The 14,837-nt window shown below is 36.7% G+C and overlaps 1 protein-coding gene across 1 annotated transcript in view; it reads left to right on the forward strand.

Annotated features, from left to right (window-relative positions):
* Positions 1-3,607: 3,607 nt before the first annotated feature.
* LOC140926362 (uncharacterized) overlaps positions 3,608-14,837 on the forward strand; it is a 28,142-nt gene continuing 16,912 nt past the window's right edge. Inside the window, exon 1 of the mRNA XM_073376114.1 lies at positions 3,608-3,618. Coding sequence (XP_073232215.1) covers positions 3,608-3,618 — 11 coding nt within the window. The remainder of the gene's footprint in view (positions 3,619-14,837) is intronic.

The raw sequence follows: 14,837 nt of genomic DNA on the forward strand, positions 1-14,837 counted from the left end.
CTTATATCAAACCGTTCAAACCTGATACTAGGTCAGATCATTGACTCAAACTACGGCTACAAACGTGCATAAACTTGCCGCATAAACTGTCAGCGTGAATGTGCAAGACTTCATGAAATTAGATATAACAAAAACAAACATCAAATACAATAGTTACTCAGGCTTACCATTCGAGATTCAGTTCCTGAAAGCTATCAAGGAAGGCCACAGTTGCTTGAGACTTTTAAACCCTCTTAAGCATTAAGCAAGGTGAAAAACGAAAACGATGCCATCCGAAATCGAATTACCAAATTTTGACAAGCGACGCGTTCCTCAACCAAAAACCTAGTAAACAAACCAGCCATGAATAACAGAAGACTTTTCATAGCAGCTGTATTTCATTTTGTACATCCAGAAGAAAAAGACAGTTAAAAACATCACAAGTTGACACAAAACTCTTCAGCTTCAGCTGTCAAAGTAAACAATTTTCAAGATGCTGCATAATTTTTTCGCATGAACTCACCTGTCAAATTTTGACCAATCAGAGTATAAAAATTGGACGTAGAGCGTGACCAACGCGTGACCATGGTAAGATAAGGTCTTCCCCGCCTGTACTTTTAAAAAAACTGGCTGAATCTTCGCTTCCGAAGTCAGTTTGAAATCAAAATTCTAATAGTGCGGGGCCATAGTGACATAAACACAACATATTTCATATGAATCCTTGGAAAAAATAAACTTGACCCTGCGATCATTTCAAACTGGTAATTTGTCAGCGGATAACTTCAAAAATACTCGACCTCGATGGGTCGACACTTGAGCCCGCGCTACGGTCAGGTGATACTGGTCAGCGGATGCCCTGTTTTGACAGCTGTCAATTGATCACAACATTGATGTGAAATTAGTTTTCTCTTGGGCTCCCAAACTAGCTGAAATGTGAGAGTAAACATTGGTTTTCCTGTGGTGCGGACGGACGGTCGGTCGGCGGTCGGCGGTCGGTGTACGGTCACGTGATTACCAAATTTTCTGGGATGGGTAGATTTACTTACCAATGGGGCTCCGCGCGCGCGTGGAGCTCCGCTATCAATTCTTACGCCCTGATTGAAGTTTTCAGGTACTTTATTATCTTTCTCGATTTCAGTGACCTGGGGAAAAACAAAATACGTAGCTTACCGCCAACACCGCGGCAAAACGTCTACGCATGCGCCAGGTTGAGCATTTCCGGTCTCTTTTTCTATTTCACTTTCCAGTCAGATCAAAGTCTCCCGCGCGCGCTCGGCTTCGATCTGTGTGCAGCTTGTGGTTCAGTTGTTCTGCTTCATACTGCTCGTGTTTTTGACTGTTTTGTAGTTATTGAAATTGCTTTTATGGATAACCAGGCACAGATCACTGAAACAATTAGTTGATTAGATTCAGGAAAGGTAAGTTGATAATATCTCCGTGTGTAATTTTGGATAGAGCGTCAGGTAAACTGATTTTCATTCACGAAAACAAAGTTTTTAACTGTTATTTTTCACTTAACCTGGCTGAAACTAAGACATAAAAAGTTATCATTGCAAGCTTGTGTATTGCAGTTCTAATTTTCAGTTCTTCAGTTTCTCAGTCTTCATGCCTTAAAGCCGATTCGAGATTTATTTGGAAAACGACAACAGACAATCGCTTTGTAGTTTTATTTACCAGTGAGTTTTACCGTGTTTTGAAACGAAACTGTTCTGAGTTGATTGCCATGAAACATAAGCTTAATTATACTGTTGAGGTTGGCAGCAAGTTGACAACTCTATTTATTTTTTTCATTCTCAGAATCAGAGAGCGAAAGCTGGTTCGATGGGTTTTAGAAGTCGAAATTTTCATGCCTTGTATTTAGCAGCTGAAAGTTTCGTGTTTGCATGAGATGCAGCCGAGCCGCACAGTCTGAAATTATTGAAGTCTTCACTGACCAAAGAACAACCAAAGAACAACCGTGTAAAAGAATTAAATAGGCATTTTCTTGAATGAAAGCCATTTATAGGCATTTTCAGTTTCCCAGCACTGAAAGCTCCGGGTGTTCGTGACCGCAGTCATCAAAGTCAAGGTTGTTATTAAATCCAGCATATCTTTTGTTTTGAGTTCTTGTTTTCTCTGATAATAAAAAAAAATGTTGAACGGACTAAAATTTTATTTCCTGGTTCTAGTGTTAATGATAATGATGACGTCTTTATTTTGGTTTCTTTCATAAGTATTGCCATTCTTTTCTTAGTTATCGCCTTCTCCCAAATTAACTTATGCCAAACCGGTAGCATGCAAGAAAGCCAGTAAAAACAAATTCGTCTTGTCGAGCGCTCGCGACCTGCAAACTTCAAACATCATTTTCACCGTTGGTGCAAACAGATAACCATGTGGTGCAAAAGTTTGACACTAGAAAAATATATAAGCTTTCGGATGAAGTGATTTTTTTCGCCCCCTTTTTTGTCTGTTTCTCCCTTTTTGCTTTTAAACTTGGCGCGACGGCAATGTAATGCTTACGCAATTGGTTTGTATACTAGACCGGAAATAAAAGCTGACCGGATGTTAAATTTTGTGCTCATGCGCAGGCGTTTTGCCGCGGTGTCTTTACCGCCCGGTCTATTCAACAGGCTTAAGAAGTTAAAAGAACTGTAAGTACGATTGCTGTGTTCATAACTTTATGAAAACTCCCATTTCTCTCCTACTTCGCACTTAATTATGGTCTTATTTATAAATTTTGTGATACACTCACTGATAGGCGAAGAAGTTGATTGCTTCTTCGTGCAATTTCCCAGAACCTTTCTGCCCTAAAGGCTAACAGCTACAACATGTCTAATGAAAACCTGGCGCTTAAAGGGGGGTTTTCTGTTCGTCTCTACTTTGACTGCCCCTTGATAATTATTAGCCCAAGTTCGACATATTAAAATTCCAAGATGACTCCGAGGCTTTAAGGACTAATTGCAATTTTTTCACGACTCCATAGTCTCGCAATTCCCATAAGAGACTTGAGCTCAAACAAAACCAAACCAAATATAGAAATACGACCGAAAGCCCAAAAGTCACATTCCGGACTGATGACAAGATAGAATCGTACTCAAACTTCAACTTACAGGTAAGTCTCGTTATATTTTCTAATTCTACCTTGTCATCAGTCTACGTCACTACCGAGTCACATGAGATTTCAAAGTCCTGTAGAACGAACTATCCTTCCAATATCAACAGTTTTATTCGCAGAACAAGATGAACAAAGACAACACTGTGTCCTAATTGAACAATACTGAGCCAAAATCTAATTGAGCGGCAGCAACAGGTTTATCATAAAATCTGGCGAAAGTGCTCGAATTAGACCTCCTGCACTTTTCATAATCTCTGTTAGGTTTAAACCTTTAGCCTTGCAACTGGATGTGGATGCTGCTTTGCTCCTATGAGCTGAGTGCTTCTTAATGTCAATACCAGCTTCTTTTAAGATTTGCTTAATCTACCTGGAAATGGTATCTTTGGATACAGGTTTGAATGGTTTGAAACAGCTTAACAGTAACTTCGAGTGTCCCTTACGCAACTGTTCTGTGCGATGTAAATATTCCTTTAGATGTTGAACCACAAAGATTTTCTTATAGTTTGGATAAGCAAATAAATCAATGGGTTCTAAATGTCTTCCAGGTTAGTCTGCTTCAGTTTATCACATATAGTTATTCGGTATCTGCCGTCCATTTCTTGAATGTAGCTGACATCCATCTTGTGTACAGTCTGTCCTCTCTGCCCAGTTGTGAGGCATAGTAGAATGGTAAGATTTAAAGTAAGTTCCTTAAAAGATAAAGAGCTTACAGACTCGAAAGTTCTTAAATATTTTAATACAATATTTACATCCCGATTTCGGTATATTTGTGCAATGCTGGTTCCGTGGGATGCCTTTGGCACTCCCACTGTAAAAATCCGGTTCGGTTGTACCCAAAATTGCAAAGCCAGCCAATAGGATTGCCTAAAATCTTTATCGATTATCTCTTCTTCCAAGCCGACCAATCAGATTGTACAAAATCTGTATCGATTTTTAATCGATTTGCTTCCTCTGAAGAAAGTTGAAATCAGAACGTTCCTTGTCAAATTTGTTGCCCTTGAGTTTTCCCACTCGCTCGTGGTTTGAGGATGGCTTGCTAACCAGTGAAATCCTTCGAGATACTGGCATGTCACGAAAGGCGACCTAAGCCAAATTATTTCTTTCCTTCATGATTCTTTTTTGTTTAGGTCTAGCTTTTTCATAAGGTTTTAGTAGCGTCTGGTTGCGGGCCATGATTTCCGATAGATTTTTCTATTCGGAGTTCGCCAGTTTTTGTCGAGCACAGCTAGAGTTCAGTTTTCTTCTTTTTTTTTTATCGAAAACACCTTGACGATGGGAGGTTAAATCGCGTACATTTCAACTCGTACCCTTGACGATTGACGGTGAAATCGCGAAAATATTGTCCTCGTCGATCGACGACTCGCTTTCGACATGGATTGGACTTCTGGATGGGACACGGATCAGGACCTTAGTAAACTTATTATACCTTGGAATCAGGGATAATCATTGGAACTATGTTAACTTTGAGACCTTGGAAACACATTGCAATTAATTTTTAACCGTATCAAGAGCATCTTGGAATATTAAACTTTCATCTTGGATTAAAACATTGGAACTTTATCGAACTTTGTAACCCTGGGTTCGACCCTGGATAAAGCAAGCGGATGTTTTGTTTTGTTCCATTAACCTAAAACTACAATGTTTATTTCTCTTTGAAAAAGTTACCTGTGGCAACTTACTACCAAGATATGACCTATCTTTATACATATAGTTCCTGGTCAGGTTAATCAGAGAGCATTATGCGCATGTTCTCTATTACTTGTTTCGGTTAACATTCCAATTTAAGTTACAAGGGTAAACTTTTTTTTGATGCAAAATCCAAATCGTGCTACGAAAATAACTACATAGCGATAGATCAAAACAAGATCAACTCCATCCTTGCGACCACTGACAACTATAAATTTAGCTTGCGTAGCAGGTGTCGAAAGGGGTAGAGGATAGGGAGGAAGCAAAAAGGGGATGTGGATTGGGGAGAAATAGTAGCCTGTCACGCAGGCTACTATAAATTCAGTCATAAGCACATTAAACCAACCCATACAGGTAACCTACTCATCGATGCTCATAACATGACACATCTTTCCGGTTTCCCTAATTTTTGCAAATTCAGATAGAACGCCATTATGCTTCCATAGACCAACGCATCCCTGAGCGCCGTACGCTTTTCTTAAGACTGGATTTAACCTTGTGGGTCAGGAATTGAACAATATAAATTGGTTTGTTTTGTGAATTGAGCTGGTGAGAAATTTTGATGTCTCCCGGCGAGATCGGCACATCCATTGCCTCTCCTAGCTTTAAAACTACGTTCTCCGATCCGTTTTAGTGTATGCTTCTCCTAGTTAGGAATGCCGTGGATCTCCAGAGAGTTTTTACGCGTATATTGCTCCAATTCTTCGAGGCCACAATCAATTCTTTCTTTTTCCTCCGTGACTGGTGCTCAAGGGATGCTTTCCTATTCTTTTTCATTTCTTTCTATGACTGCCCCTTGATAATTAAATTCCAAGATGGCTCCGAGGCTTTATGGACAAACTGAAAAGTTCTCATGACTCCATTGTCTCGCAATTCCCATAAAAGACTCGAGCTCAAAGAAAACCAGACCAAATATAGAAATATGACCAGAAAGCCTCGAAGTCACATTAGAATTTTAATATATCGAGCATGGGCTAATGCAAACTCGCGCACGGTTTCTTACAAACGGCTGAATAATAGGCTTTTGAGTATAACCTTCCAGCAGCTTGCTTGCTTGCTTTGGTCTTAGCAGACGAATCCCCCAAATATCATTTTTCTCCTTCCTCCTTGCTCAGAGCGGAATTGCTTGGATACAGTACCTCTTATCCACTGCTTCTCTCCTTGCATCCTTCCATTGTGGCTCGGTATATGCTCTTCGGATTAAGCCGAAAGAGTTTTGTCGCGTGCCTAGCTTGTCTTTGCCTACTTCTGTTACTTTCCTTAACCTGTCTAAGTGCCTGTTTACATAAAGGTGGGGGACTCCAGGTAGGTGAGGTAGCTGGGACTGGGGCTAACCATCATGGTGGGGAGATCCTATTTTTAAGCTTGTCAAACAACGATGGCGATAGTGGTGTCGTGAAGTAATAGAAATGTGTCTGGTTATGCTCTTTGGCAAGAGAATTAGAAGTTTGTCTTATGATTCATCAACCGCATTCCTACGACTCGAAGAATACCAAGTGCGAAGGAGAAGAAGCGCCCATGTGGGTGTAGTTCTTCGGTTACAGATGATGGCTCGAAGATTCTAGAAAAATTGTCAAGCATTGGGGAAAGAATAAAAAATGGATTCACTAAAATTGATAAAGAAATAGAAGCTTTGAGAGACGAACTTAAAAGCGAGAGTCAAGTCAGTTAAAGAGCATTTAATAAAAACAACGGACTCGTAATTAAATGCTGTATGGGAAGAGGTCAAGTTGGTGAAAGAGAAGAATCAGTTTTTGCAAACATGTTTAGACAGTACAGAAAAGGGGAATTTGAATCTAAAAAAGGAGGTTAGTGATCTTAAACAACGACTGGTTAAACAATAGGATTATTCTAGACGTGAGAACTTACGTTTCTATAATATCCCTGAAGACTCAGACGAAACGACTGAAGATTGTGTTCAAATTGTAAAGTATGTTTTAGCAGAGCTTGGAGCAACATTAAAACATAAAGTTCCTTGCAATTCATTGCATAGGGAAGCCGGAAACCGCTTCTGAAGAATCGACAACATCACAGGATACAGAGGGACAGTCCCGTCCAAGACCGATAGTAGTACGCTTCTTTCCTGCATGGACGCAGATTGTGTTTGGATGAATAGGAAGGAACTCTTGAAAAGCTTTCGTTTTACAACTTTGTTAATTACAAGGATCTCGAAAAAAAAAATCGTAAATGGTGATAGCTGCTTTTCTTACAATTTACCAGATTATCTTTTGTCAAATAACGAGTCTATCAATCAGAATACGGTTGAGTGACCCATCGTAAAAGTTTATTACTAGTGCAATTTCTGTTTAAGGATAAGTTGTTTTGAGAGTATACTCCGCCGTCAATTGCCGATATTTTAGCATGCAAGATGTAAAAGAATTATTGAATTTTATTATTCATTGAAAATATCTCCCCTATTCTGACTGCCTAAAAGCACATGCATAATTCATCATAACCAGCTACAGATGACCAAATTTAGAAGAATTTTGCGATTAATCAACCGATGACGTCAAAAGTGCAGCCTTCATGGAGGTCAATGCACCGGTAACCGAGAAGACAACAATACAATACAATACAACACATTATTATTCATTCAAAATATTTCCTCAATTCTGATTGGCTAAAAACACAAGCATAATTCACCATAACCAGTTATTGATGACCAAATTTGGAAGAATTTTGTGTTTAACGAGGAAATGACGTCAAAAAGGCAGCCCGCTACAGGTTAATGCACCGTTAACCGAGAAGACCTGGGGACGAGGTTGAGTTGTTTTCGTTGTGAAAACTAAAATGGCGGACACTTCACTCGTTTCAAGAGTAAGAACTACAGCTGGAAATAGGCTAAATAATCGCTAAAACATAGCAAAAACGGCAAGAAGACAACTCGGAGGGCGACATCTGCTATTTGGAGAATATTTGCGGAGCTGGACAAACCTAAACGTACACTATCGAAGATAAATTTAACATCGAGGCAGGTAAGCATGTTTTAGCTTTTCAGCTGGGAATTATTTTGAATGAATTAATGAATTCGGCTTTCGTATCATACTAAGAATTATGGAGATCTCGGAGGGTGGTTATCTGCCTCGGCCCACGGCCTCGAGGGATAACACCCTCCTCCATCTCCATAATTCTTCATAAGCAGTTCTTTTGTATTGTTTTAAACCAACAAGTCCAAAGTCCCAAGGGTCTTAAGTAAGATTTAAATCTTAACACCTTTCTAGATCATAATAAGTGTTCCGTTCGATTTTCGCGTTCTTGGTTAAGTTTTCTTAGAAGGTTAGACTACTGTTGCGCATATTATGAAGTGTCTTATTTTCCATTTTAAATTCGTCTTAAGCAAAAAAGAAAATGGAAATTTTAAAATTCTTTTACTTAATGTTCGTGGAATTAGATCGCTTGAAAAAAGAAAAGGTCTGTTTATTTCGTTAAATAAACAGAGAGCAGACATCATTTTTCTACGGGAAACCGATCTTTTCAAGACGCTTATTGAAGAAATATGTCCAAAACATTAAACCTGGCAGCCGGATTTCATATTAAGCGTATTGAGCTCGTTCTAAATATCAAGCAAATAGCCTTTGAATGAATCTTTGATTTGTCACACCATTTAATTTTTGTTTCCGTTAGTACCCTTTTTTAGCTAATTCGTTTAGTATGATAAGTGGTAATTGGTATTAGTAAGTATTATAGTATGTAATTTGTGAAATAATTTTATTTTTATTTATTACCATTATTATTTTTTCTGCTTCTTTCTTTCTTGAGTATAGTTAAGGCGTATAGTTATTGTAGTAGAGTTAATGGGACAGTTATTTAAACGGAGTTTAGCCAGTGTTTAACAAAACTGCGTTCTAAGCCATTTTCAGTTTGCCGAACGCTTTAACGTAAACATCATTTATCGTGACCAGTTTCATGAAAGCATTAAGCGTAGATTAGAAAAGCATTATCTTCTAAAAATAACCCATTGATGAAGATATCTGGAGGACCAAAGAATTCTTAAACCGCGATTTGTTAAACTTCCTTTAAGTATTCGACCCTATGTGTTTAAATTTCTTGTGACAAACTTTTTGTCAAAAACATCCCCATTCAATAAAATACAAAAAAACAAGGTAGGTGAGGTAACCCGCCTGTCCATATAATCTCTCATTTTAATCTGATCATATTTTTTTTAACCGAGTTTATTTCATGCGCTCTTTTAATTACATGGTTTGGGAACTGCAGGTTATTCAGCGTATCCAGTTTTATTAATTTGCCTATCAGTAAGGACTGGTTTATGTTTTTACTAGGCAGTTGTTTTTAATCGCCCTTTAGCGATTTTTCTATTCCTCATTTTGGTTTGTTGTTTTTTACAAGGAATTTAGGCTATAATAGACTGCAGCGTTTACCAAAAGACATTTTCAAAAAACTGACTACTTTGGAGGAACTGTAAGTATTAAAGCATCTTCCGATTTATTATACCTGCTCGCAATCCCACCAGGACATAACTAAGGAAGTAATCCACTTAAGAATTCCAAAACAAGTCTCTTTTTTTCTATTTTGATAAACTTGAATTTGATTTTTAAATAATTTCATGTAGTCCAATGTTTTGCACAGTAAACACCAAAAAAATGCAAAACAATTTTAAACTAGACAAATATACATCACGTACACTCGTGTGTTTAAATTTCTTGTGACAAATTTTTTGTCAAAAACATCCCCATTCAATAAAATACAAAAAAACAAGGTAGGTGAGGTAACCCGCCTGTCCATATAATCTCTCATTTTAATCTGACCATATTTTTTTTTTTCAGAGTTTATTTCAAGCGTTCTTTTAATTACATTGTTTGGGAGCTTCATGTTATTCTGTGATTCTAATTTCACTAATTTACCTATCATTAAGGAACGGGTTTATGTTTTTACTAGGCAGTTGTTTTTAATCGCCCTTTAGTGATTTTTCTATTTCTCATTTTGGTTTGTTGTTTTTTAAAAGGAATTTAGGCTATAATAGACTGCAGCGTTTACCAAAAGACATTTTCAAAAATCTCGGTACTTTGCAGGAACTGTAAGTATTAAAGCATGCTCCGATTTATTACACCTGCTCGCAATTCCACCATCACTCAACTAAGGAAGTAATCCACTTAAGATTTCCAAAACAAGTCTCTTTTTTTCTATTTTGTTAAACTTGAATTTGATTTTTAAATAATTTCATGTAGTCCAATGTTTTGCACAGTAAACACCAAAAAAATGCAAAACAATTTTAAACTAGACAAATATACATCACGTACACTCGTGACATTGCTAATACACACACCCCAGAACATTTTCCCTTCATTTACATATAAAATTATATAAATATAGATATGCGGCGACAGAATCGTGTTTTCATATGATCTGTATTGCCCCATTTCATATTGTGGGTTATCGTCTGATTTAACAACTATTGTCACGATTAGGTTCTGCAACATTCCCTTACTTGTGCTAAATCTATAGCCTGCGTAGCTGGCGGGATTAGCGTGGAAGTGCTGTATTGTTTTGGCGGCAGAGCCGCGAGAAAAGTGGGTATTCAAGTCAATTTGAAGTCCCGCCTGCCACAATTCTTGGGTATTTTGAATAGTCCGCAGCCAGGAATACGGGAGTTTCTAATTGACTGAGAAGCTGATAAAACGCCAATCAAATGATAATTGCTATCCCTACTATCTCCCAAGGGAAAGTTAGTGCGTACATGTGGAAATGAATCAAATCGAGCAAGCTATAAACTGGCTCCACTTATCCTCCGATTTATTACACCTGCTCGCAATTCCACCAGCACTCAACTGGGAAAGTAATTCACTTAAGATTTCCAAAACAGGTTTCTTTTTTGTATTTTGATAAACTTGAATTTGATTTTTAAATAATTTCATCTATTCCAATGTTTATTTGCACTGTTAACACCAAAAAATACAAAGCAATAGGCCACTCCCGATTTCCAAAAACCCTCACTTTTAAAATGAGGCCAAGCAGGAGCCGAGTATACAACCTTTAGCTACCTTTCTTGTGAAAATGAGTTTTAATTGCATGCATGCAAAAAAAAAAAGCAAGGTAGGTGAAGTAATCCGCCTGTCCATATAATCTCTCATTTTAATCTGACCATATTTTTTTTTTCAGAGTTTATTTCAAGCGTTCTTTTAATTACATTGTTTGGGAGCTTCATGTTATTCTGTGATTCTAATTTCATTAATTTACCTATCATTAAGGAACGGGTTTATGTTTTTACTAGGCAGTTGTTTTTAATCGCCCTTTAGTGATTTTTCTATTTCTCATTTTGGTTTGTTGTTTTTTAAAAGGAATTTAGGCTATAATAGACTGCAGCGTTTACCAAAAGACATTTTCAAAAATCTCGGTACTTTGCAGGAACTGTAAGTATTAAAGCATGCTCCGATTTATTACACCTGCTCGCAATTCCACCATCACTCAACTAAGGAAGTAATCCACTTAAGATTTCCGAAACAAGTCTCTTTTTTTCTATTTTGATAAACTTGAATTTGATTTTTAAATAATTTCATGTGTTACAATGTTTATTTGCACAGTAAACACCCATAAAAACAAAGCAATTTAAAACTAGACATGTACACATCATACACACTCGTGACATACTGATAAATGCGCCCCAGAACATTTTTCCTGTATTTACATATGAAATAATGTAATGCAGATATGCGGCGACAGAATCGTTTACTAATCTGATCTGTATTGCCCTATTTCATATTGTGGGTCACAAATTTATTTTCTGATTTTGCAATCATTGCCACGATTAGGGTCTACAACATACCCTTACTTGGGCTAAATCTATTGGTTGCAGTGGCCGTAAGCATGTTTTTCGAACTCTTACTTATATATCATTTTTTGCTATTTTGCTGAGGTCCCTTAATAATGAACATTTTCTAATTCTTTAGAAATGTTTCTGGCAACGCGATTAAAGAGCTTCACAATGAGACGTTCATGAATTTGCGGTCCCTCTTACGACTGTAAGTATTATACTGTCTTCCTTAGCTTCCTATGATTTGGAATTTTCCTCACAGTATTTACCTCTGTAAGACTAGCTAGGAAGGGTATTTCAGTAGGGAATATTATTGCAGTCGAAATTCGAAAATGCAACATTACTTCTTCTGTCATTCTACTGGAAAATTTCCGGGAGAAGATGGGACTTGATGTCCCTCTTCTTCAAACCTTTTCTTAGTAAATGGGAATGATTTATGCAAATGAAAAACCGCTGTTCCTGAACTAAATTTACTAGTCCTATAATGGTTTCGTTAAGTGTTTTGTTCGATTTTCGTGTTCTTGTTACTAATAATAGTTATTATGTTTTGTACTGAGCTAGTGAGCAGTTTTTGGTCACGTTTTCTTAGATGGTATGACTACTGTGTTGCATATTATGAAGTGTATTATTTTCAGCTGCCAGGTTTTGTACAGTTTTGATGACTAAAATTCGTCCTGAGCAACAAAGAAAATGTAAATTGTAAAATTTTTTCACTTAACGTTCGTGGAATTAGATCGTGTGAAAAAAGATTGTGAAGAGTTCTGTTTATCAATAAACAGAGAGCAGACATCATTTTTCTACAGGAAGGTGCTCTTTTCAAGACGCTTGTGGAAGAAATAAGTCCAAAATAATAATCCTGGCAGCCGGATTTCATAAGCGTATCGAGCTTCTAAATATCAAACAAATAGCCTTTAAAGAATCTTGGATTTGTCACACCATTTAATTTTTGTTTCCGTTAGTACCCTTTTTTCGCTAATTCGTTTAGTGTGATAGGTGATAATTGGTATTAGTAAGTATTATAGTCTGTAATTTGTGAAATAATTTTATTTTTATTTCTTCTTATTATTTTTTCTGCTTCTTGCGTTCTTGAATATAGTGAAGGTGTATAGTTATTCTAGTACTAGAATTAATGTGGGTAAATTCCTTGTAAAAAAAAACATTGTTATAAACATCCCTATTCAATAAAATACAAAAAAAAGGTATGTGAGGTAACCCGCCTGTCCATATAATCTCTCACTTTAATCTGATCATATTTATATGATAGGTGGGGTGACCTGCCACTTGTTGCGTCACCTACATTTATCTGGGATCCCGTCAGCTCCATGTAAACAGACCCTTAATTAATGGACGTTTAGTTAATATATCAATTTTTCAACTGGCTATTTTCTTGTCTAGGTATTTGTCTGCAAATAAAATCAAAATATTACTGACTGGCATATTTCATGGACAAAATCGGCTAATGAAACTGTAAGTTTTACCTTCTTTGTATAAATTCCAATTTAAGAAATTTATGATTCAACGTAGCCATCGTATTGTCAGTTATAGAAAAATTGTCGCTCATGTTTTTATGAAGCACTTAGTGAGTGAAACAGGTTATTTCAATTTTTAAAGTTTCACGGTTAAAAATTTTTCCTAACTTTACTTAAGGGTTTGAACGTCAAATTCCAATAAGTAGATTTTGAGATATCGCCGTTTGTTTACATTACCTATGAAAGTCATCAAAACAAATACTCTCACATGATTCCTTAAGAACACATGCTCAACACTTGTGCGTTCGCTTAGACTACACGATATAACAAAAGGGGCAAAAACAAAAACTGACATTTCTGGGCCCCCTTCTGGGCTATTTCAGCTTGCCCTCCATTTCATTCTTGAAAAGCTACAAATGTTCAATGTTTAAATCAATTTTGTTGTCTATTCCAAGCAAAATCCTGACATTTATCAGCCCGAGAAAAAAATAGTTTTTTGCTAGCTTTTTTTTAGTGTTATGTAAGCCCTTTCGAGGTACTTTTTGACTGCATTTCACTCAACTTATAAACATTTCTAGACTAAAATGACACCGGTTTGAAACTTTACGGGGTCAGATTAATGAATAAATTAATGTTCTAAAATTTGCGTCATTTTAAATTTGGACTCGGTGAAACTACTTCTAGGGACCACTCATTTGTTTCTTTAAAACTGGATTACTGCAACAGTATTCCTCACGGACTACCCTCCTATGAGCTAGAGAAACTAGAACGGCTGCAAAATACAGCCGCAAGGCTAACTGTTAGAGCAGTTCACTTCAATCTTAAAGAGTTTGCAATGGCTCCCATTAGAATAAAAGAATTAACTTTAAGATTCTGTTGGTCACGTACAAAATCCTCCATGGCTTTGCTCCAATCTATTTAAATGAGCTGCTAATTAATTGCACACCTCACCGTTTACTATGGTCAAGCAGCTTTAATCTGCTATCTATTCCAAAGACTACAACGGTTACCTATGGCGACAGATCCTTCTCAATCATTGCACCAAAGATTTTGAATGACCTACCCATTACAATCAAACAGTGCTCCTTAGTTGACTCTTTTAAATAGAGATTAAAAACTTACCTTTTTAACCGTGTTTATTGTTAGATGAGGTAAATATTCTTTTGTAAAAAGCATTGAGACTTCCATACGTTGTAAAATGCGTGTTTAAGCACCTTGTTATTATTATTATCCTCATCATCATTATTATTATTATTATTGTTATTATTACAAGTGATACCGGTAAAAGTAAATTATAATTATTTTACACTATATAGAGCTTCGAGTTTAAACCTAAAAGTTATTTGATCAAAAAGGATTAGCTTTTTCGTCTTTCTTCGGTGCCGCATATTTATAGTTAAACTAGTACTAGAATTAACGTGGGTAAATTCCTTGTAAAAAAAAACATTGTTATAAACATCCCTATTCAATAAAATACAAAAAAAAAGGTATGTGAGGTAACCCGCCTGTCCATATAATCTCTCACTTTAATCTGATCATATTTATATGATAGGTGGGGTGACCTGCCACCTGTGGCGTCACCTACATTTATCTGGGATCCCGTCAGCTCCATGTAAACAGACCCTTAATTAATGGACGTTTAGTTAATATATCAATTTTTCAACTGGCTATTTTCTTGTCTAGGTATTTGTCTGCAAATAAAATCAAAATATTACCGAATGGCATATTTCATGGACAAAATTGGCTAAAGGAACTGTAAGTTTTACCTTCTTTGTATAAATTCCAATTTAAGAAATTTCTGATTCAACGTCATTAGCCATCGTATTGTCAGTTGTAGAAA

Source organism: Porites lutea, chromosome 2 (assembly GCF_958299795.1).
Source record: "Porites lutea chromosome 2, jaPorLute2.1, whole genome shotgun sequence".
Classification (NCBI taxonomy): Eukaryota; Metazoa; Cnidaria; class Anthozoa; order Scleractinia; family Poritidae; genus Porites; species Porites lutea.